An 18,942-nucleotide genomic window follows, 5' to 3' on the forward strand; every position below is an offset into this window, starting at 1 on the left:
TCGTGGGGACAGGGCAGCAAGGGACACGCGGGCATCACGGGGGACGGGGTCCTCCCCGACAGTCCGCCACCACGAAGAACCACCAGCAGGGGCACAAAACCTTTTTATTCCCCGCTCCGGCGGCATTCAGCGCCCTCCCGGGCGCGTCACCCGCCGTCCCCAGCAGCTCCCGCCGCGGCCAGGTGGCACCGAGGGACGCTAGAGGTACTTGTAGATGACCTTGGTGGGCACCGTTTGCACCTCCAAGCGGACGGGGCACTTGTAAAAGTGGGAGAGGAGGGTCTCGGCGTAGCCGACGAGGAAGTAGAGCTTGCTGGGCGCCAGGCTCTGCACCACCACCAGGCACACCACCAGCAGGTTGGCGCGTCGCTTGAGCACCACCTCGTTGGCCAGGCAGCCGGGGAAGGTGCCGTAGAGGAACTTGCGCAGGAAAACGTCCTCCACCGTCCGCTCGGCCGCCCCGGTTTCCCCGTCCAGGTTACCTGCGGGCAGAGCGAGGGTCGGCGGCGGGGAGCCCCGGGCGAGCGCGGTCCTCCTCGCGGCCCCGCGGGGGCGACGCCGACGGAGGGGAGGGGACGCCGGGGGCGGCTCACCGGTGTGCAGGGAGAGCCAGCCCTTGCGGTGGGCGATGTAGTGCGGGGCGTGCGCCTTCTCGTAGGTCACCGGCTTGTCCCCTTTGCCCACGCGCACCCGGGCCGCTCGGCTCTGCCGGGGAGGGGAGCAAAGCGGGGCGGGGGCGTCAGCGCTGCCCTGGCCCCGGCGGCCGAGCGGGGCCGGGGGGGCCGGGGCCGCGCCAGGCGGGCGCCGACGGTACCTTGAGGCAGACGGGGCTGGCGTGGAGGTGGCGGCGGGCGCCGAGGGCAGGGCTGCCGCAGCTGCGGCCCCAGGTCGCCGCCGCCGCCGCCTGGACAGGGCAGGAAGGGTGAGGCAGGGGCAGCCCGGGCCCCCTCCCCTGTCCCCAGCACCCCCCGACCCCGGGGCAGCCCGGGCCCCCTCCCCCGTCCCCAGCACCCCCCGACCCCGGGGCAGCCCGGGCCCCCTCCCCCGCCCCCGGCACCCCCCGTCCCCGGGGCAGCCCGGGCCCCCTCCCCCGCCCCCGGCACCCCCCGACCCCGGGGCAGCCCGGGCCCCCTCCCCCGCCCCCGGCACCCCCCGTCCCCGGGGCAGCCCGGGCCCCCTCCCCCGCCCCCGGCACCCCCCGTCCCCGGGGCAGCCCGGGCCCCCTCCCCCGCCCCCGGCACCCCCCGACCCCGGGGCAGCCCGGGCCCCCTCCCCCGCCCCCGGCACCCCCCGTCCCCGGGGCAGCCCGGGCCCCCTCCCCCGCCCCCGGCACCCCCCGACCCCGGGGCAGCCCGGGCCCCCTCCCCCGCCCCCGGCACCCCCCGACCCCGGGGCAGCCCGGGCCCCCTCCCCTGCCCCCGGCACCCCCCGACCCCGGGGCAGCCCGGGCCCCCTCCCCTGCCCCCGGCACCCCCCGACCCTGGGGCAGCCCGGGCCCCCTCCCCCAGCACCCCCCCGTCCCCAGCACCCCCCATCCCCGGGGCAGCCCGGGCCCCCTCCCCCGTCCCCAGCACCCCCCGTCCCCGGGGCAGCCCGGGCCCCCTCCCCCGTCCCCAGCACCCCCCGACCCCGGGGCAGCCCGGGCCCCCTCCCCTGCCCCCAGCACCCCCCGTCCCCGGGGCAGCCCGGGCCCCGTCCCCGTCCCCAGCACCCCCCGTCCCCAGCACCCCCTGTCCCCGGGGCAGCCCGGGCCCCCTCCCCCGCCCCCGGCACCCCCCGTCCCCGGGGCAGCCCGGGCCCCCTCCCCTGCCCCCAGCACCCCCTGACCCCGGGGCAGCCCGGGACCCCTCCCCGTCCCCTGTCCCCAGCACCCCCCAAGCCCCTGTCCCCGGAGCGCCCCGGGCCCCCTCCCCGTCCCCAGCACCCCCCGTCCCCGGAGCACCCCAGGACCCCTCCCCGTCCCCAGCACCCCTTGCGCCCCCCCATCCCCGAAGCAGCCGGGGCCCGGAGCCCCCTGTCCCCAAAGCACCTCAGGCCCAGCACCCCCCACGCCCCCTCCCCTAAACGCCCCGGCCCCCATGTGCCCCACAGCCCCCTCCCCTAAACGCCCCGGCCCCCATGTCCCCCACAGCCCCCTCCCCTAAACGCCCCGGCCCCCATGTCCCCCACAGCCCCCTCCCCTAAACGCCCCGGCCCCCATGTCCCCCACAGCCCCCTCCCCTAAACGCCCCGGCCCCCATGTCCCCCACAGCCCCCTCCCCTAAACGCCCCGGCCCCCATGTCCCCCACGGCCCCTCCCCTAAACGCCCCGGCCCCCATGTCCCCCACGGCCCCTCCCCTAAATGCCCCGGCCCCCATGTCCCCCACAGCCCCCTCCCCTAAACGCCCCGGCCCCCATGTCCCCCACAGCCCCCTCCCCTAAACGCCCCGGCCCCCATGTCCCCCACAGCCCCCTCCCCTAAACGCCCCGGCCCCCATGTCCCCCACAGCCCCCTCCCCTAAACGCCCCGGCCCCCATGTCCCCCACAGCCCCCTCCCCTAAACGCCCCGGCCCCCATGTCCCCCACAGCCCCCTCCCCTAAACGCCCCGGCCCCCATGTCCCCCACAGCCCCCTCCCCTAAACGCCCCGGCCCCCATGTCCCCCACAGCCCCCTCCCCTAAACGCCCCGGCCCCCATGTCCCCCACAGCCCCCTCCCCTAAACGCCCCGGCCCCCATGTCCCCCACAGCCCCCTCCCCTAAACGCCCCGGCCCCCATGTCCCCCACAGCCCCCTCCCCTAAACGCCCCGGCCCCCATGTCCCCCACAGCCCCCTCCCCTAAACGCCCCGGCCCCCATGTCCCCCACAGCCCCCTCCCCTAAACGCCCCGGCCCCCATGTCCCCCACAGCCCCCTCCCCTAAACGCCCCGGCCCCCATGTCCCCCACAGCCCCCTCCCCTAAACGCCCCGGCCCCCATGTCCCCCACAGCCCCCTCCCCTAAACGCCCCGGCCCCCATGTCCCCCACAGCCCCCTCCCCTAAACGCCCCGGCCCCCATGTCCCCCACAGCCCCCTCCCCTAAACGCCCCGGCCCCCATGTCCCCCACAGCCCCCTCCCCTAAACGCCCCGGCCCCCATGTCCCCCACAGCCCCCTCCCCTAAACGCCCCGGCCCCCATGTCCCCCACGCCCCCTCCCCTAAACGCCCCGGCCCCCATGTCCCCCACGCCCCCTCCCCTAAACGCCCCGGCCCCCATGTCCCCCACAGCCCCCTCCCCTAAACGCCCCGGCCCCCATGTCCCCCACGCCTCCTCCCCTAAACGCCCCGGCCCCCATGTCCCCCATGCCCCCTCCCCTAAACGCCCCGGCCCCCATGTCCCCCACAGCCCCCTCCCCTAAACGCCCCGGCCCCCATGTCCCCCACGCCCCCTCCCCTAAACGCCCCGGCCCCCATGTCCCCCACGCCCCCTCCCCTAAACGCCCCGGCCCCCATGTCCCCCACAGCCCCCTCCCCTAAACGCCCCGGCCCCCATGTCCCCCACGCCTCCTCCCCTAAACGCCCCGGCCCCCATGTCCCCCATGCCCCCTCCCCTAAACGCCCCGGCCCCCATGTCCCCCACAGCCCCCTCCCCTAAACGCCCCGGCCCCCATGTCCCCCACGCCCCCTCCCCTAAACGCCCCGGGCCTCACGGCCCCCTCCCCGGCGCCCCCCACGGCCCCCCTCTCCGAAGCACCCCGGGCCCCCGATGTCCCCATGCCCGGTGTCCCCGGAGCCCCCACAGCCGCCCACCCCATGGCCGGTGCCCCTCTCGCCCCCCGCCCGGCGCCTCACCCGCAGCGCCCGGGCCGCCACGGGCGCCGCCATCTTACTCGGCCCGTGAGGGGGCGGGGCAAGGCGGGGGCGGGGCCAGGCGGGGGCGGGGGCGGTGCCAGGGGTGGGGCCGGGCGGGGCCACGGGCGGGGCTATGGGCGGGGGCGGGGCCATCGGGGCGCGGCGCCCCCTGGCGGCCCGGAGGGGGCCGTGGGGATGGGGCGTGCAGGGGGATGAGATGGGGGCGGAGGGGTGCCGTGGGGGCCGTGGGGGGCAGAGGGGTGCGATGGGGTGCGATGGGGGTGGAGGGGTGCGATGGGTGCCATGGGGGGCAGAGGGGTGCAGGGGGGTGCGATGGGGGCAGAGGGGTGCCATGGGGGGGGTTGGGGGCAGAGGGGTGCAATGGGGGCGGAGGGGTGCGATGGGGGTGGAGGGGTGCCATGGGGGTGGAGGGGTGCCATGGGGGTGGAGGGGTGCGATGGGGGCCATGGGGGGCAGAGGGGTGCGATGGGGGTGGAGGGGTGCCATGGGGGTGGAGGGGTGCGATGGGGGCCATGGGGGGCAGAGGGGTGCGATGGGGGTGGAGGGGTGCCATGGGGGCCGTGGGGGGCAGAGGGGTGCAGGGGGGTGCGATGGGGGCAGAGGGATGCCATGGGGGGGGTTGGGGGCAGAGGGGTGCAATGGGGTGCAATGGGGGCAGAGGGGTGCCATGGGGGCCATGGGAGGCAGAGGGGTGCCATGGGGGCGAAAGGGTGCCATGGGGGGGGTTGGGGGCAGAGGGGTGCAATGGGGGCGGAGGGGTGCCATGGGGGGCAGAGGGAAGCAAGAGGGGGCCCTGCTCACTGCTGGGGACACGGGGCTGGGATGGCACTGCAGAGACCTTGGGGACACCCCACCGCAGCTCCAGGAACACCCGGGAATACCCGCACCATGTCTCTGCCTTCTCCCTGTACCTGACCCTGAGCACCTCTCCTTCGGCCTCCCTAGCACCGGGCAGAAGACGCCCCTGGAGCACCGCATGGGAAGGCCCTAGGAAGTGCTGCCGTGCGAAGGAGAGACCACCCTGTACCTGAGATGGACTTTTCTGCCGGGATTAAAAAGGGCGGTGCTGCTATGAACCTCGTGTGCCATCCCAGAGTGATCTTTCGGGACAGAAGGGCATAACGGCCATGGACACCACACAGCGCACCTACCCACCACGGGCTGCTTGTACATGACATCGCCTATCTGCCCAGCAGCGCGCCCAGCACCAGCACCCGCAGTGCAGCACATGCACGTGCACACGACAGGGTGTGCACACACCCCACCGCGTGCACATGGGCACTGCCGGCCCCGTGGGGGTGCGGGCAGGGAGGCAGAGTCCTGCGCCCTCCCCTGCTCTGCAGCACCTGAACTCGTGCAATGCCAAGGGCCCTTCGGCTGCACCCCCGGAGCCGGTCTCCTAAGCGAGACGACCCGTCCGTTTGCTCTCCCTGGCTGGACCCGTCCGTTTGCTCTCCTCCAGGAGCTGCCCCAAGCATGGGGGGCAGCTGGCTGGGCAGCAGCTCCGCAGCAAAGATGCTGGGGGTCCCGGTGGGCAGCACGGGGAGTCAGGCACGCTGAGCCCACCCCATAACCCTCCCACCGTGGTCCCAGGGCAGCACAATGGGCTCCGCAGCCCTTCTGCTCTGCGTCACTTTGCTGGGCAACCTCTGCCCCCCGCAAGCAGGGTCTGCGTGGAAAGGACGCAGGGGACCTTTCTTGGGCAACCCGTGCAATAGGGAGCTGCACCCGAGATGGTCTTATCCAGCGGGTGAGCGGTGCCCAAGGCAACTGTCCCCCCCAACCCCGCCGCCGCTCTCACCGCCAGGGGGCGGCCTCGCCGCAGAGGAGCGGCCCGGACGCCTGGGCCCCTTCCCCGCTGCGGTTGGGGTGGGGGCTAATTACAGGGATGGGACCTAGGAGCCCGGACGCCTGGGTTCCCGGCCCAGGGTGTCTGTGGGAGGCTCCTGCCTCAGTTTCCACACACACACCCCCCCCGCCAGCCTGGAGGGAGCGGGGGGCTGGCCAGGCACAGGGGACACACGGGATCCGGGGCGCACAGGACACACGGGTCACCGCGCCGGCGTCACCGGCCCGGGCCATGCACGCAGGCACGCCGGGCCGGACTCTGCCCCGGACGCGGCGGTGAGCGGGGCCAGGCCTCAGCCCCCCAACCCCGGCCCACGATGCCCCAGCCGGGACCCGCTGAGCCGTGCCCGGGACCGCAAGCGGAGCGAGGGACCCAGGCGTCCGGGTGCCCAGCCAGCCCCGCTCAGCCCCCTGACATCCGGCCCGGCGTAAACCTGCTGCCCCCTGGGCGGGAGCCCAGGCGTCCCGGCCCCGGCTCTGCCCGCTGAGCCGTGCTTCCTGCCGGTCACCCCCGGGGTGTGATGCCGCTGCGAGCGGCCCCGAGCGTGACGGTGGCGGGGGGGGGACCGGACAGTGCTCAAGGGGTGCAGGGGTGTGCGCACATGTGCGAGGGGGCGCAGGCACGCGTGTGGCAGCGGGGCTGGTCCTCATCCCGGGACCGGGGGCCTGGGCCCGACCTGGGGAGCAGGGACTGGCCCTGACGTGGGGATGGGAAACTGGGGCTGGCTCAGATCTGGCAATTGGGGGTGACCTTGATGGGGTGACCGGGCACCGGGGGCTGACCCGGGCAGTGGCCCTGACGTGGGGACGAGGGACACGGGCCTGGCTGCGGTCTGCAGACTGAGGACCAGCCCTGATCCAGACCTGGGCACCAGGCACTAGTCCTGATCTGGGCACCGCCAACCAGCTCCGATCCAGGGAGCGGGGACAGGCCCTGATCCAGGCCCCAGCGACTGGCGCCTGACCCTGCCGGGGGGCCCAGGGCCCAGCCCTGAACCGGGCACTGGACACCGAGGACCAACCCTGATGCAGGAACTGGCCCCCGGGGGACCAGCCCCGATCCAGGGAGCGGGCACTAGGGACCGGCGCTGATCCGGGCACCGAAACCGGGCCCTGAGCCGGGCGCTAGGGACGGCGGCCCGACCGCAATGCGGAGGCCCCGGCGCCGCCGGGTGCGCAGCAGGCCGCCCGCCCGCCCGCCCGCCGCTCCCGGGTCCGCGGCGCACGTGGTGCCCGGGGCGCGCTGCCCGCGCCCGCGCGCGCGGGGGCGACGGGGGGGGGGGCCGCGCGCGCGGGGAGGGAAGGGAGGGGCGGGGCCGGCGGCGGCGGGGGGGAGGGGGAGGAGGAGCCGGCCAATGGGAGCGCGGCAGGCGCGCGCGGAGTGAGGAGGGGGGGGGCGGGGCGCGGTCACGTGGGGGCGGCGGGACCCTATGAAAGGGCGGCGGGGGCGGCGGCGCCGCCAGTCGGGTCCGTTGGGCGCTTCCTTCCTGTCGGGTCGCGTGTCGGTGAGCGGCGGCCGGGCCGGGCCGGGCCGAGCTGAGGCGGCGGCGGCGGCCGCCGTTGGGGGTGGGGTGGGGCGCGGGGCACATGGCGGCCGGTGGGGGCGGTTGGCGCCCGCGGGCGGGCGGGAGCGGCCGTTAACCGCCGCCGCGCGGGAAGGGCACGCGCCGCGTTTGAATGAGGGCCGCGGCCGTTAACGGTCGCCCGCGCGGCCTAGCGCCGCTGCCCGGCGAACCGGCTGCCGGCGCGGCCTCCGCGCGTGGGGATTGGGGGGGGGGGCGCGCTTAGGGCCCAGCTCGGGGCCGCCCGAGCGGCCGTGGGGCAGGCCGCGGTCCCCCCGTCGGCCTCGCCGCCGTCGCCGGGCGGGTGGGTGCCCCGGACCCCCCCCCCCCCCCCCGCTGAGGCCTGCTTCTCTCTCTGGCAGGATGAAGAGCGTGCGTTCTCCCCGTCCCTCACCATGGAGCGCTTCCCAGCCCTGACCTGCCGGAGCCGAAGGAACTCTAGGAAAGAGATTCCCATATGCACTGTATAGCAGGAACTCTGCTCCCAATCCAGCTTATTTAGTTTATTTAATTTTATAACATTATTTATTCTAGCGTTTTCATACCTCATATTTTGTTTACATATCCAAGTTCCTGTTAATCCCAAACCACTAAAGGTAGAATCATGGAGTTAACCCATGTTGAACCCACGGCTGTCATAGAGCTGCTGACGAGCACAGCGGAGAACATGGTCTCCACTCCGATGACGGGCTTCCTCTGGATGTTGATATTGGGCTTTGTCATTGCCTTCATCTTGGCATTCTCTGTTGGTGCCAATGATGTGGCAAACTCTTTTGGAACTGCGGTTGGGTCAGGCGTAGTGACCCTACGGCAAGCATGCGTCTTGGCAAGTATCTTTGAGACGGTGGGTTCTGTTCTCCTGGGAGCCAAAGTGAGCGAGACCATCCGGAAGGGGCTGATTGGCGTGGAAATGTACAATTCTACGCAGGAGCTGTTAATGGCTGGTTCCATCAGTGCGATGTTTGGTAAGTGCTCTGCTGAGATAGCAAAGGGATGGGCTGAAGTTCACAGGCTAGCCTCGTGCTCTGAGGTGTGCCCGATTTATCCTATATTGCAGTGGTGGTAACTCCATTACCAGGCTTGTTCTTGTGCTTCAGGATCGGCTGTGTGGCAGCTAGTGGCTTCGTTCTTGAAGCTTCCCATTTCTGGTACCCATTGTATTGTTGGAGCAACGATTGGCTTTTCGCTGGTGGCCAAAGGGCAAGAAGGTGTCAAGTGGTCGGAGCTGCTTAAAATTGGTAAGTCCAACTCACTGGTGGCTTCAGAAGTTGCATAACTGTGTGTGATCTGCTGCGACCGTACCAGCCCAGGGCTTCCCCTTGCAGTAATGGGATACTAATCGCACCTCTTCTCTCCTAGTGTTGTCCTGGTTCATCTCACCCCTCCTTTCTGGCATCATGTCTGCTATCCTGTTCTTCCTTGTCCGTAGGCTCATCCTTTGTAAGGTAAGGATGGGCTAGCTGTGGGCTGCATGTTCTGGCAGCTTGGGGTTCCCAGGTGCTTTCCTTGTAGGACCCAACATGCTCATTGGGTTGGCTTACTTGCATCAGAACTTCTCCAGCAGTATCTGTCTGGATGTGTGCTTGCTCTGACACTGCTGACCCCTCATCCAGGAGAAGGTGAAGGGATGGGAAGACTAGGTCTGTAGATGTTTTCCGTAAAATGGAGCTTAGGAGATGAGCTTTTACCTGCCTCCCCCAAAACATCTGGGCTGGTCATCTCCTGCCTGGCCTAAGCAGAAACAGAGCTTCCAAGTAGTGAAGCAGCTCGGAAGTGGTAACATCAGAGCTTCTGGCCAGGCTTTTGTCTGGCTGCTTAACCAGTGGTGAAAGGCTGAACCTCCTCTGTGCTGCAGATGAAGGCAGTAACTGACAGCGATGGCATAAAAACAGGAGGGCCGGAATTGTCCCTGGTGCTGTGGAAACTGCGCTCTCTTCCCTAGGAGAGGCTGGCTGAGCAGCCCACATCTTCAGGCTGTTCTGCATCAGCTGCTTTCTGATCGCTAAGATTTTAGTACAGTTTTGGCTGGTTTTAGCCCTTCAAAGCAAAAGGAGGGCTCTGGCACCTTTTTGGGTGCTGCTTTGTGCTCAGTCAAAGGTGTGATGAGTGGAAGTGCCAGTTAGCATTGCTCTAACTTGGAAGATCTGCTTTAGCATTAATGTATAAGAGAAACGTTTCTTTCTGTACACAGAAACAGTGTTTCCATTGCCAATGACTTGCCTCACAGGTCTATTGCTGCTTAAGTGGGTGCAGGAGCTGTTTTGGGATGGGCCACCCTGAGAAATGAGTTCAGGGTAACTTGAGGCTTTCCTTCAGGTCACGTTGTACGTGATCCCTTGTCTTGGGAGCTGTAGGCCCGGGTCTGAGGTGAAACCTGCAGTTGAGGCTCCCCAGAGAAAATATTCCAGGCTCTTCCCTGCTGAAAGTGCCAGGCGGCAGCAGCTGCCTCCTGAAGAGCCTCCGAGGCTCCGTCTGAACCAAAGCCTCTCTGGCTGAGCTCGTAAGAAAACGTTTCCACTGTTTGGAGTGCTTGAAAGCCCAGGAGATAGGACCCGGCACCTGAGATGTTTGAAATGGAGGTGGTAGCTCTAGGTGTTAACCTTCTGCAGTGATGAACTGATGAACCTGAAGCATGCTGATGCTGCTGGTCAGGGATTTTCAGCCAGCTGTCCAGAGGACTGAACTTTGGCATTGTTGTATAATCTGTTCTGCGCATTGGAGGTTAATGACTTAAATTATTTTGGGTCTTGGGTCTAACTCTTTCTGCTTTAAGAGATGTTAGATCTTATCATTGCTGCTTCTACCTGGCAGCCCTCTGAAACGCTTTAGCGTCATTGCTGTCAGAGTAACCTTGCGTAACTGGCCTTTCAAAGCTGCACTGCCACTTAGTGTCCCATTGTCAAGAGATTCTGGCACCAAATAGCATGGTTGCTCTGTCTTGCTCAATGTTCAGTAACACTCAGTGTGTTTGTATCAACACTAGACCCAGATTGCTGGGCAGCAGCAGAGATTAAGTGCTCCTGCTGCTTGGGTGAGGGCCTCTGTATGCAGGTATGTGGCTGAATAAGCTGCTTGTATGAGTAATGGACTTTCTTAATTAGTCAGTCAGCTGGAAAGAGGCAAAAGCTTTGACAAATGGTTTTGTCTGAAAGTGCCTGGTGGTTTGAGGAGAAAACAAATCTGCAGCTGGAGGCTTGGGAGTTCTGCAGGCTAAACAGCCTTAGGAAGGCATATGCTGGGCTTGGTGGAGGAGCCAGGCTTCCTCTGCCTCTTGGTGAAGAGCAGCAGAGGAGTCTGTCTGCTGAACCAGGCTGCTTAGCTCGCTGGTCGTGTGAGGCTGCCTGGGCTCTTAGCTGTGCTTTGGAGGCACAGCTTCTTTCAGGCTTGTGCTCCTGGCCTCGAAAGTACCTGGGCGGTGTTGAGAAACTCTGGTCCTGTCCTGTGCTTGGGTCGCTGGGGAGTACAGGGCTCTTGACTGCATCATAAAATCCTCGGGCGACCCATTGCATTCTCCCACCACCTCTGCCCTCAAGAGATAGCTGGGGAATCTCGCCGTGCAGCAGCCCTTCTGACAGCTCTGGTAGATTATTTTCTAACTGGAATGTAGTGGAAAAGCTGTCTGGAGCCTTCTGGGTCTCTCCCAGAGCTGGCTTTTGGCAGAGCTTAGGGGAGCACAGTGTTTTAGTCGGCAGTTGACTGAAGAAGGGGCACACAGACCCTTTTGGTGAGGGGCTGTTGTTCAGCTGTTCCTCAGCTGCTGCACAGCCCTTGAAGCAACCTGGTGAGAGTTAGAGTGCCTGGGGTCTGTTTTTCTGCAGCTTTGAATATTGTTTTGCAGGCAGATCCTGTTCCCAGTGGCTTGCGAGCTTTGCCGATCTTCTATGCCTGTACCGTGGGGATCAACCTCTTCTCCATCATGTATACTGGTGCACCTTGTAAGTACATGTCAGAATACTTAAGCCTGAATTTTTAAATTCTTTACAAAACCTCCATTAAATGCACGATTTACCCCTTTTTGCTTTACAGGGCTGAAATCTTCTAGAAGGCGGCTGGCCTGTGCCGGTTACAGAAGGCTGCAGGCTAGCGTGCGCTGAGTTCTAAAACTAGCTAGTTGCCCAACCAAAGAGGCCTGCTCAAACTAAACCCCCACAGACCTTTCTCCTTAGACTTCACAGGACTGGCAGATAACATGACTTCCCCTTCCTTCTCTTACCTGTGCTAAAACTCAGGTACCAGCTGCTGCTGAAGAGACTCCTTGGGCTCCCCCTTCTCCAGTAGTGAGGGTAGGAGCAGGGCTGGAGCTTGGGATGGGAGTCTGTGGCCTTGTGATTCACCTAGTCCCTAAGAATAAACTAATTATCCCTGAGACTTCCTGGCGCGAAGAGCTGGCATACTGCAGCTGGCACCTGTACTGAGAAGAGGAGTTCATGCTTCAGTTTGAAACCCTGGGAACACCAAATTGAAGTGTTTGTTTGGCTGTTATGTAGAGGGACAGACCCAGGGCAGGACTAGAAAAGCACTGTGCTGTTGTCAGGCTAGCTTGGCACGGGAGGGTAGCTTTGCATAATAAGCAGGAGGCCCGCAGAGCTGGAAGGCAAGCTGATGTAGAGAAGCTCAAATCATAACTTCCATCAGTCAGAGTAGCTCAGCATGAGTTGTTTTCAGTCTGAGTGGGTTTCCTGTTGTGGAACAGTGGAAGAGGTCACTGGGAGCTGGAGGTGGAGTTGACAGTAGTCAGTGTTGGCTTTTGAGGGTTTTCTCTGTAAACAGTGACTGAAAGCTTTTGGAGGGATGTCAGCTTTCGCTTGGATCTCTGGCTTGCTCAGATGCAGCATCCAGCCTGGGAGTGTCCCTGAGCTGTGGGCTGTGAGGAGAAGGCAGCAGGGGAGTGCTGGGATTCTCCAGGAGGCACTGAGGCTTGTTAAAGCATCAACAGCACTGCTTCAAACCAGTTTACAGCTTGGCACTTCCCTAGGTAGATTCATATTTAACTTAAGCCCTGAATTTGAGGAGGGGGTTGGGTAAGCTCAGTGCTCCTTAACGTAGGGTTTGTAGCCTTCAGCAAGGCAGGATTGTTGTAAGCTGCTATTTGCTTACAGGTTAACAGAGTGTATAAAGCAGCTGTGATGTTGCTGGTGGTGCGCTAGGAGCAAAGTTTTCTTGGCTGCAGCAGGAAATGCAGGAGTTGAGCCATTGCAAGCATTGGGTATCTTGACTGGGGGCTGCAGCAGACTGTATAATGTAAAGCTTCTGCTAGAAGTCTCACTGCATGTGAGAATGCTTGTAAGTAGGTCACTTAACACCTTGGATGCCTTTCCTGGTGAAGAGGCAGTTTGGGCTTAAGTTTCTAGTGACTTGTATAGCTGAAAAATCCTCTTTCCAGAGCAGCTAGGAGAGTTAATGGAGACATCTGGCTCTCCAGTGGGAGCAGCTGAGGTCCTGTGTGTCCCTCCCCTGGTTGCTCCCAGACTGGTGTGCTGGGGGAATAGCACTGTCTGCTGCAGCAGCTTTTGCTCATTTTTTTTTCTTTTTTTCTTTGACATTGCAGCAAGTCAGGACACAAGGCTCTGTGTGTGTGGTGTTGACAACTAAGCTTGGGTGAGAATACTCCAGTTGCTTGCTGCCAGGGCAGAATGCACACCAGTCACTAATCTGGTTTGGCTGTGGGAGGGAGGGAAAGTGTCTGAACATGTGAAAGAGATTAGCTTGTGATGGGGAGATTGTAACCTGGTGGGGCTCCTATATGGGTTAAGCTCTGGCTTCTGTATGGTCAGTGGTGGATTCTCGATGTATACTGGAAGCTCATTTCTCCCTGCCATGGAGCTGGCAGACAAACTAGCTCAGGATGTTGCAGGCGGTTGGAGGCTCTGTGCTGGGTACCAGTTCCTCAAGCTGAAGAGCAAAGTCTTACATTGAGGGGGCTGTTGCCCTGGGGTTTTCAAGATCCATTGTTTTATTTCCTAGTGCTGGGCTTTGACAAACTTCCTCTCTGGGGTATCCTCCTAATATCGGCGGGGAGTGCTGTTGTCTGTGCTCTCGTCGTCTGGTTCTTTGTATGTCCGAGAATGAAGAAGAAAATCGAACGTAAGTAATAGCTGGCTCTTTGCTGTTCTGTGGGGAAGGGCATGCTTTTGCTAACCAACTTCTTTTTGCAGTGGGGGATCTTGTTAGGCATGGGGTTGTTATTACGAGCAGGGACACTTAGCTTAAGCTAGCACTTCAGCTGCTGTGCGAACCCTGAGCCACTAGGCATTTCTAATCGAGGTGTTGGCTGTTGCTGGACCCTTCATGCTTCTAACCAGCAGCAGCACCTGAATGCTGCCCTCTGAGACCTGAAATGTCCCCTCTAAGTAGCTGTCACGCTGCTGTGTGGTGTCTGGCAGCTGACTTCTCTGCCTGCCCCTCTGAGCAAGGTGATCTCTCCTTGAACTGGAAGAGACACCAGGCAATAAACAATGCTGTTTCATACTGAGCATCCACCCAGAAACAGGGAAGGTAGGAGGGCACATGCCTGTTAACCGGTGTAACCTTTAATCCTGCACATACCTGATGATCAATCTTTGGCTTGGTGGCTGCAGATCACAAGTTAAAGCTGTGTAATCTTATGAAATCCTTGCCCTGTAGCAAAAATTATCTATTGAAAGACATCCAAAGAAGCAGTCCCAAGCTCTGACTTCCTAATAGTGCAGGGAGCTCTCCTGGAGTAGTGTGTGGTCTTGCATATAAATTTCATGTGCAGTCTCAGGCGTTTCAAGAACTGTAGATGAGGGGATAACAAGTGTCCTTGTCAAGCTTGTGTAATTGGGGTGTGACTAACAGTTTTATGGCTGCCCTTGAAATTCTTCCAGTTGTTAGGGCTTCAGCTTAACTCCTGCCTGCTAACCAAGCGTGCCTGCTGGATAGCAGCGCTGGAAGAGGTCATGATCAAACCCCACAGCCCTGCTGATGTGCGCTGCTGCAGCGCACAAGCTGTGCAGCTCGGCTAGGAAGCTCTACAGAGGCTTTACGCCAGGATGGGTAGCTGAATCCTGCAGTCTGATAGTCCTTGTAGCAAGCCAACTGGCAGGAAAGTAGTCACGTCGCTAATGCGAAGGCAATTTTTGTCTGTGTTAGCTGACCTTGTGTTTTCACCTGAAGGTAGCAGGCTTCCTGGTGGAGGGGGAGTAATTGCCTTGGTTTCCAGGGTCTGAAAATACTGGCTTGGCTCTTCCAGTGGAACAGGAAACCAAGCTGCCCTTGGAAGGTGGAGCCTGCCTCCTGGCCAACTGGGCTATTTGGGTGCATGAGCTAGCACTGAGTGCTGGACTGAGCTGGTGAAGTAAGAGAGAAGTTGGGGTGTTTACTAGGCATTTGCCTGTCACCTTCAGGCATCATTACCACATGAGAAGCTTTGCCACAGGCTAGTTGACACAAATAGCTGCGCTTGCAATGGCAGCTGGAAATGAGGATGTAGCCTTGTGTGTACCTAGAGATAACCATGACTTGTGATTGGCAGAAGAGGAATCTCTGCTGTAGGAATAACAGGCGAAAGCCCCATAATGTTGCTCACCCCACCCAGTGTGGGTGTGTGGGATCTAAAAATAGGAGATGAGCTGGCTCATGACAGTCTGGCTGTTGTGACAAGGTGTGACTGCTGAGCACTAATGTGGAAGGGGAACAGTTACCAAAGTTCAGAACTGGGAGCTGTAAACTAATTTAGCTGCCATAAATCTGAACCATGAGGGGTGCTGGCCTGCCCCTGATCTTCAACTCCCTGGGGAGGAGGAGCAGGGTGGATGTGGCTCCATGGCTTTGGCTGTGGTGGTGGGAAAGGGGTTTAATGGCAACCGCCTTTCTTCACAGGAGAGATTAAATCAAGTCCTTCCGAAAGCCCCCTGATGGAGAAGAACAGCAGTTTGAAGGAAGATCACGAGGAGCCCAAGGTGCCATTGGGCAATAGTGTGGGGGATGCCAAGAGCCCTGTTGCTGACACAGTGTCAGCTGTGCCACACCGGGCAGTTGTGGAAGAGAAAACTGTCTCCTTCAACCTGGGAGACTTGGAGGAGGCCCCGGAGCGTGAGAGGCTCCCTAGCCTTGACCTGAAGGAAACCAACATTGACAGTGGTGAGTTGGGGTGGGGGGTCAATGAGGGGATGCAGGTGTTTGAGGATTGTCTTGGCTGTGTTTTTTGTGCACCTGCCTGCAAGGCTGGTATCCCTGGGAGCTAAATGTCCCTTTTCTCAGCAGGAGCAGTGCAGCTGCCCAATGGCAACCTCGTTCAGTTCAACCAGGCTGTGAGCCACCACATCAACTCCAGCGGGCAGTACCAGTACCACACCGTGCACAAGGACTCCGGCCTCTACAAGGAGCTGCTGCATAAACTGCACCTTGCCAAAATGGGGGACTGCATGGGTGACTCGGACAAGCCGCTGCGGCGCAACAACAGTTACACCTCTTACACCATGGCCATCTGTGGCATGCCCCTGGACTCCTTCCGGGCCAAGGAGGGCGAGCCCAAGGGGGAAGAGATGGAGAAGCTGACCTGGCCTGCTGCAGACACTAAGAAGAGGGTCCGCATGGACAGCTACACCAGCTACTGCAACGCAGTGGCGGACACCCACCCAGCCGCTGATGTGGATCTGAACACGGCCCAGGTGGAGATCAGCATTAGTGACAGGAAGTGCAGCAGTAACTCCCTGGAAGAGTGGCATGACCAGGACAAACCTGAAGTGTCCCTCCTCTTCCAGTTCCTGCAGATCCTTACAGCCTGCTTTGGCTCTTTTGCTCATGGTGGCAATGATGTCAGGTCAGTTGAGTTAGAAGTGGTGGGTTTGTGTGCTGGTTCTGAAGTGGTTATGTGCCACCCGCCTGTGAAGGTGGAGTGATGAAGCTGCTGGCCTCTAGCATAAGTCTCCTTTCTCTTGCAGCAATGCCATAGGCCCTCTGGTCGCTCTCTACCTTGTCTACCAGACGGGTGATGTGGCTACGAAGGTGGCGACTCCCATCTGGCTGCTGCTGTATGGAGGTGCTGGCATTTGCATTGGCTTGTGGGTCTGGGGCAGGAGAGTCATTCAGACGATGGGGAAGGACCTGACTCCCATCACACCGTCAAGGTAAGGCCTTGCTTGGGGCGAACTTCAGGCAGTTGCAGAGCAGCATCCTGCTCCCAGAGCCCCACTCTGGATCAGGAAGAGCTTCCAATGCTTCCTTGAGGTGGAGCCCTGCTTGGCTAGAGGAGCTGGAGCATGCTGCCACTGCAGCCTATGGGGACTGTGTGACATGTCCCTGCATGCAGGGCCACCTTCTGCTGGGGCTGCACACTGACTTCTCTCCGGCTCGTTAGCCCTTGAGGGACTAATCCTGGGCTGCTGGAGGCCTGGAGAACCAAGTGGGGAGCTGATCCTGCTGTGTTAGGATCCGCTCAGCGCTGTGTGGGGGGAGCAGCCCCAAGGCTTGCTGCTAAATGAGCCTAATCGGGTAGCGTGTGAGGTGCTTGGTGCCAGCCCTCTCCTAGTTTCCCACATGCTTGCTCTTCCCGCAGCGGCTTCAGCATCGAGCTGGCGTCTGCCCTGACGGTGGTGATTGCCTCAAATGTTGGCCTCCCCATCAGCACGACCCACTGCAAGGTAAGTGGGAGTGAGGAGTTAACAGCGCAGTTGGTGGCACTGGCGTGTGGTCAGACCCGCTTCTCGCTGTGAGGTGCGGACTCTGGCTGCCTCAAACCCTGGTGCTAATAAGGTGACTGTTCAGGAGTTCCCGAAATAGGCTGCCTGCTGGCCTTTAGTTCACAGGTCTTAAATTTGCATTTGAATGTGGTATGGTGGCAAGTGGGCTTAAGAGTATAGGCCCAGGAACTAAGGAAGAGTCACTGAAGAAAGGCGCTTGGGGAAACACTTGGACGCAGAGCTGTGGTGGAACAAAAGAGCTTTGTGGGACCCTTTATGGCTCTGCCAAGTGGCCCAGGCTGCTCGGCCATGGGAACCTGTGTTCTGCTGCATTTCTTCCGGATCAAAGCTCTTGGGAGGCAGTTTGTTGCCAAGCCTTTTCTCACCCACTTCTGTCCCTGCTGGGGTCTGCTGGGAAGCCTGTGGCAGCGAGGGCCTCAAGCAAGACCCTCGGCTGTGTGACCGCTGCTTTCCTTGGGCAGTTCTCGCTGGTCGCGAGCCTGCCTGGAGCTGGGGAGCAGGGCTGTGAGGGGTGCTGGTGGGAGCTGGGGGGCTCTTTGGTCAGAAGTGGAGGTCTGGAAAGCTCCGAGCTGGCTCGGGGCAGGGTTACTGGGCTGCTTGCAGGAGGAACAGCCCAGCTGCCTGTGCGCTCCCTCTTGGAGAGGGCTGGGGCCCTGCAGGCCCCAATGCGGGGCAGGAGCGAGCCACCCCACAGAGCCAGGGCAGGCAGGAGATGCTGAGCATGAGGCAGGCACCCAAGGGACTGCAGCCAGCTCCGGTGCAGCAGCAGCCCCCCACATGCGGCTGGCTTCTCCCGCAGGTGGGCTCAGTCGTCTCCGTGGGCTGGCTCCGCTCCAGGAAGGCTGTGGACTGGCGCCTCTTCCGCAACATCTTCATGGCCTGGTTCGTCACGGTCCCCATCTCGGGCCTCATCAGCGCGGCTATCATGGCAGTGTTCAAGTATGGCATCCTGGGAGTGTGAGGGGACCGGTGCTGCGGGGGAGCCCTGGGAGCGTTGTAGCTCGTGCTGTACCTGCTTTCATGCTAACGATTGTCTCGACTAGCCGCAAGATAGCCAGAGCGGACTTGTCCCAGAGCACGTCCCCGCGCAGGCTGTGAATTACTGTAGATTTCTGTACTTTTTTTTATTGGGCTTTCCTCAATTGTCTAGTGTTGTCACTGAAGTATCTTTTGTTTTTTTTAAACTCTTTGGCGCTAAGTTTCTAGAAGCGGTGGGTGAAGCAGTAAGTCGGTGCTCACCGCAGAGCTGTGCCTATCCTGCTGCTGTGTAGCTTTAGATGAGCAGTTCTGGGAGGCCACTCTTTCCTTTTAATGACTTAATTAAAATCCTAGGGCCATGATTCCTCCTGGAGTAAGGACTTGGGCTGGTTCTTGCCCTGCTCGGGGGCCAACGGGGCGGAGGTGGGTCACCCCCCCCCCCCCCGAAAGCAGGCTGTCACGTGTTCAGCTTTGCCTCCATCGCCGTAGTGTGGCACAAACAAGAGAAGCTGCAGTACCATCACACTCTTGGCTCCTGTGGTTTTTTCCCCCCCCCCTCCTTTTTTTTTCCCCCCCCTCTCCCTTTTGGAGGGGGGCAGCCCCACCGTCCCCTATGCACTGCTGCTACCTCAAATTCAATAAAGACTTCCTTCTTACAGCAGTGCTGCGGGGTTTCATTTGCAGGGCTGGGGGGGCTCGGTCCCCCTGTGCTGTGGGAGCTGCAGTCTCTGCCCCACCCTGCCTTGGAGCTGCGACTGTGGGGCCTGATAACAGTGGCTCATGTGCCACCTCTGTCACGGGACTGGGTGTCAACAGCCCCCCCAGCTGCCCTGTGCTGGGGGGGGGGGTTATCATGGCCGTGCAGCCAGGGCTGCTCCTTACCCAGCTGCGGTGTCACTAGTGCCACTTATCACCTGGTGCAGAGTGGGGGGAGGGACTGGGGCCCCTGTCCCCCTGCTGGCGCCTGAGGAAGCTCATGGGGGTTGGGGACACCTGGGTCCCTGGGGAAGCTGCAACCTGTCTGCAGAGCCTGGCCCTGGTCAAGGCTGGGCCGCGG

General features: G+C 62.3%; 2 protein-coding genes across 4 annotated transcripts; one reads left to right on the forward strand and one right to left on the reverse strand.

Annotated features, from left to right (window-relative positions):
- Window positions 1–85: 85 nt before the first annotated feature.
- MRPS24 (mitochondrial ribosomal protein S24) lies at window positions 86–3,877 on the reverse strand. 2 transcript variants are annotated; one of them, XM_068920472.1, is made up of 4 exons: window positions 3,812–3,877; window positions 815–904; window positions 594–705; window positions 86–482 (listed from the first exon to the last, which is right to left on the reverse strand). In XM_068920472.1, the coding sequence occupies exons 1-4, from the start codon at window positions 3,842–3,844 to the stop codon at window positions 199–201; spliced, it is 519 nt and encodes a 172-aa protein (XP_068776573.1). In that variant the 5' UTR covers window positions 3,845–3,877; the 3' UTR covers window positions 86–198. The 2 variants fall into 2 exon arrangements, with proteins under 2 accessions (XP_068776573.1, XP_068776574.1); XM_068920473.1 differs by having other exon boundaries at window positions 815–897; window positions 3,811–3,849.
- A 3,211-nt stretch (window positions 3,878–7,088) lies between these two features.
- SLC20A1 (solute carrier family 20 member 1) lies at window positions 7,089–18,543 on the forward strand. 2 transcript variants are annotated; one of them, XM_068920470.1, is made up of 11 exons: window positions 7,089–7,185; window positions 7,605–8,207; window positions 8,340–8,480; window positions 8,602–8,687; window positions 11,081–11,177; window positions 13,207–13,326; window positions 15,085–15,345; window positions 15,466–16,027; window positions 16,149–16,334; window positions 16,763–16,847; window positions 17,707–18,543. In XM_068920470.1, exons 2-11 carry the CDS (start codon window positions 7,847–7,849, stop codon window positions 17,866–17,868), a joined length of 2,061 nt encoding a protein of 686 aa, XP_068776571.1. In that variant the 5' UTR covers window positions 7,089–7,185; window positions 7,605–7,846; the 3' UTR covers window positions 17,869–18,543. The 2 variants fall into 2 exon arrangements, with proteins under 2 accessions (XP_068776571.1, XP_068776572.1); XM_068920471.1 differs by having other exon boundaries at window positions 15,469–16,027.
- Window positions 18,544–18,942: the final 399 nt, after the last annotated feature.

The sequence above is a fragment of the Struthio camelus genome, chromosome 27, assembly GCF_040807025.1.
Source record: "Struthio camelus isolate bStrCam1 chromosome 27, bStrCam1.hap1, whole genome shotgun sequence".
In the NCBI taxonomy this organism is placed as follows: domain Eukaryota; kingdom Metazoa; phylum Chordata; class Aves; order Struthioniformes; family Struthionidae; genus Struthio; species Struthio camelus.

Excerpts from the sequence above, each read along its gene's own strand:
- MRPS24 (XM_068920472.1), bottom strand. The coding sequence starts at position 3,844 with ATGGCGGCGCCCGTGGCGGCCCGGGCGCTGCGG. Across the intron at positions 905-3,811 it reads TGGCGGCCCGGGCGCTGCGG|GCGGCGGCGGCGGCGACCTG; the intron begins GTGAGGCGCCGG and ends TGCCCTGTCCAG. Across the intron at positions 483-593 it reads CTGGCTCTCCCTGCACACCG|GTAACCTGGACGGGGAAACC; the intron begins GTGAGCCGCCCC and ends CTCTGCCCGCAG.
- SLC20A1 (XM_068920470.1), top strand. The coding sequence starts at position 7,847 with ATGGAGTTAACCCATGTTGAACCCACGGCTGTCATAGAGCTGCTGACG. Across the intron at positions 8,481-8,601 it reads GTCGGAGCTGCTTAAAATTG|TGTTGTCCTGGTTCATCTCA; the intron begins GTAAGTCCAACT and ends CTTCTCTCCTAG. Across the intron at positions 8,688-11,080 it reads GTAGGCTCATCCTTTGTAAG|GCAGATCCTGTTCCCAGTGG; the intron begins GTAAGGATGGGC and ends ATTGTTTTGCAG.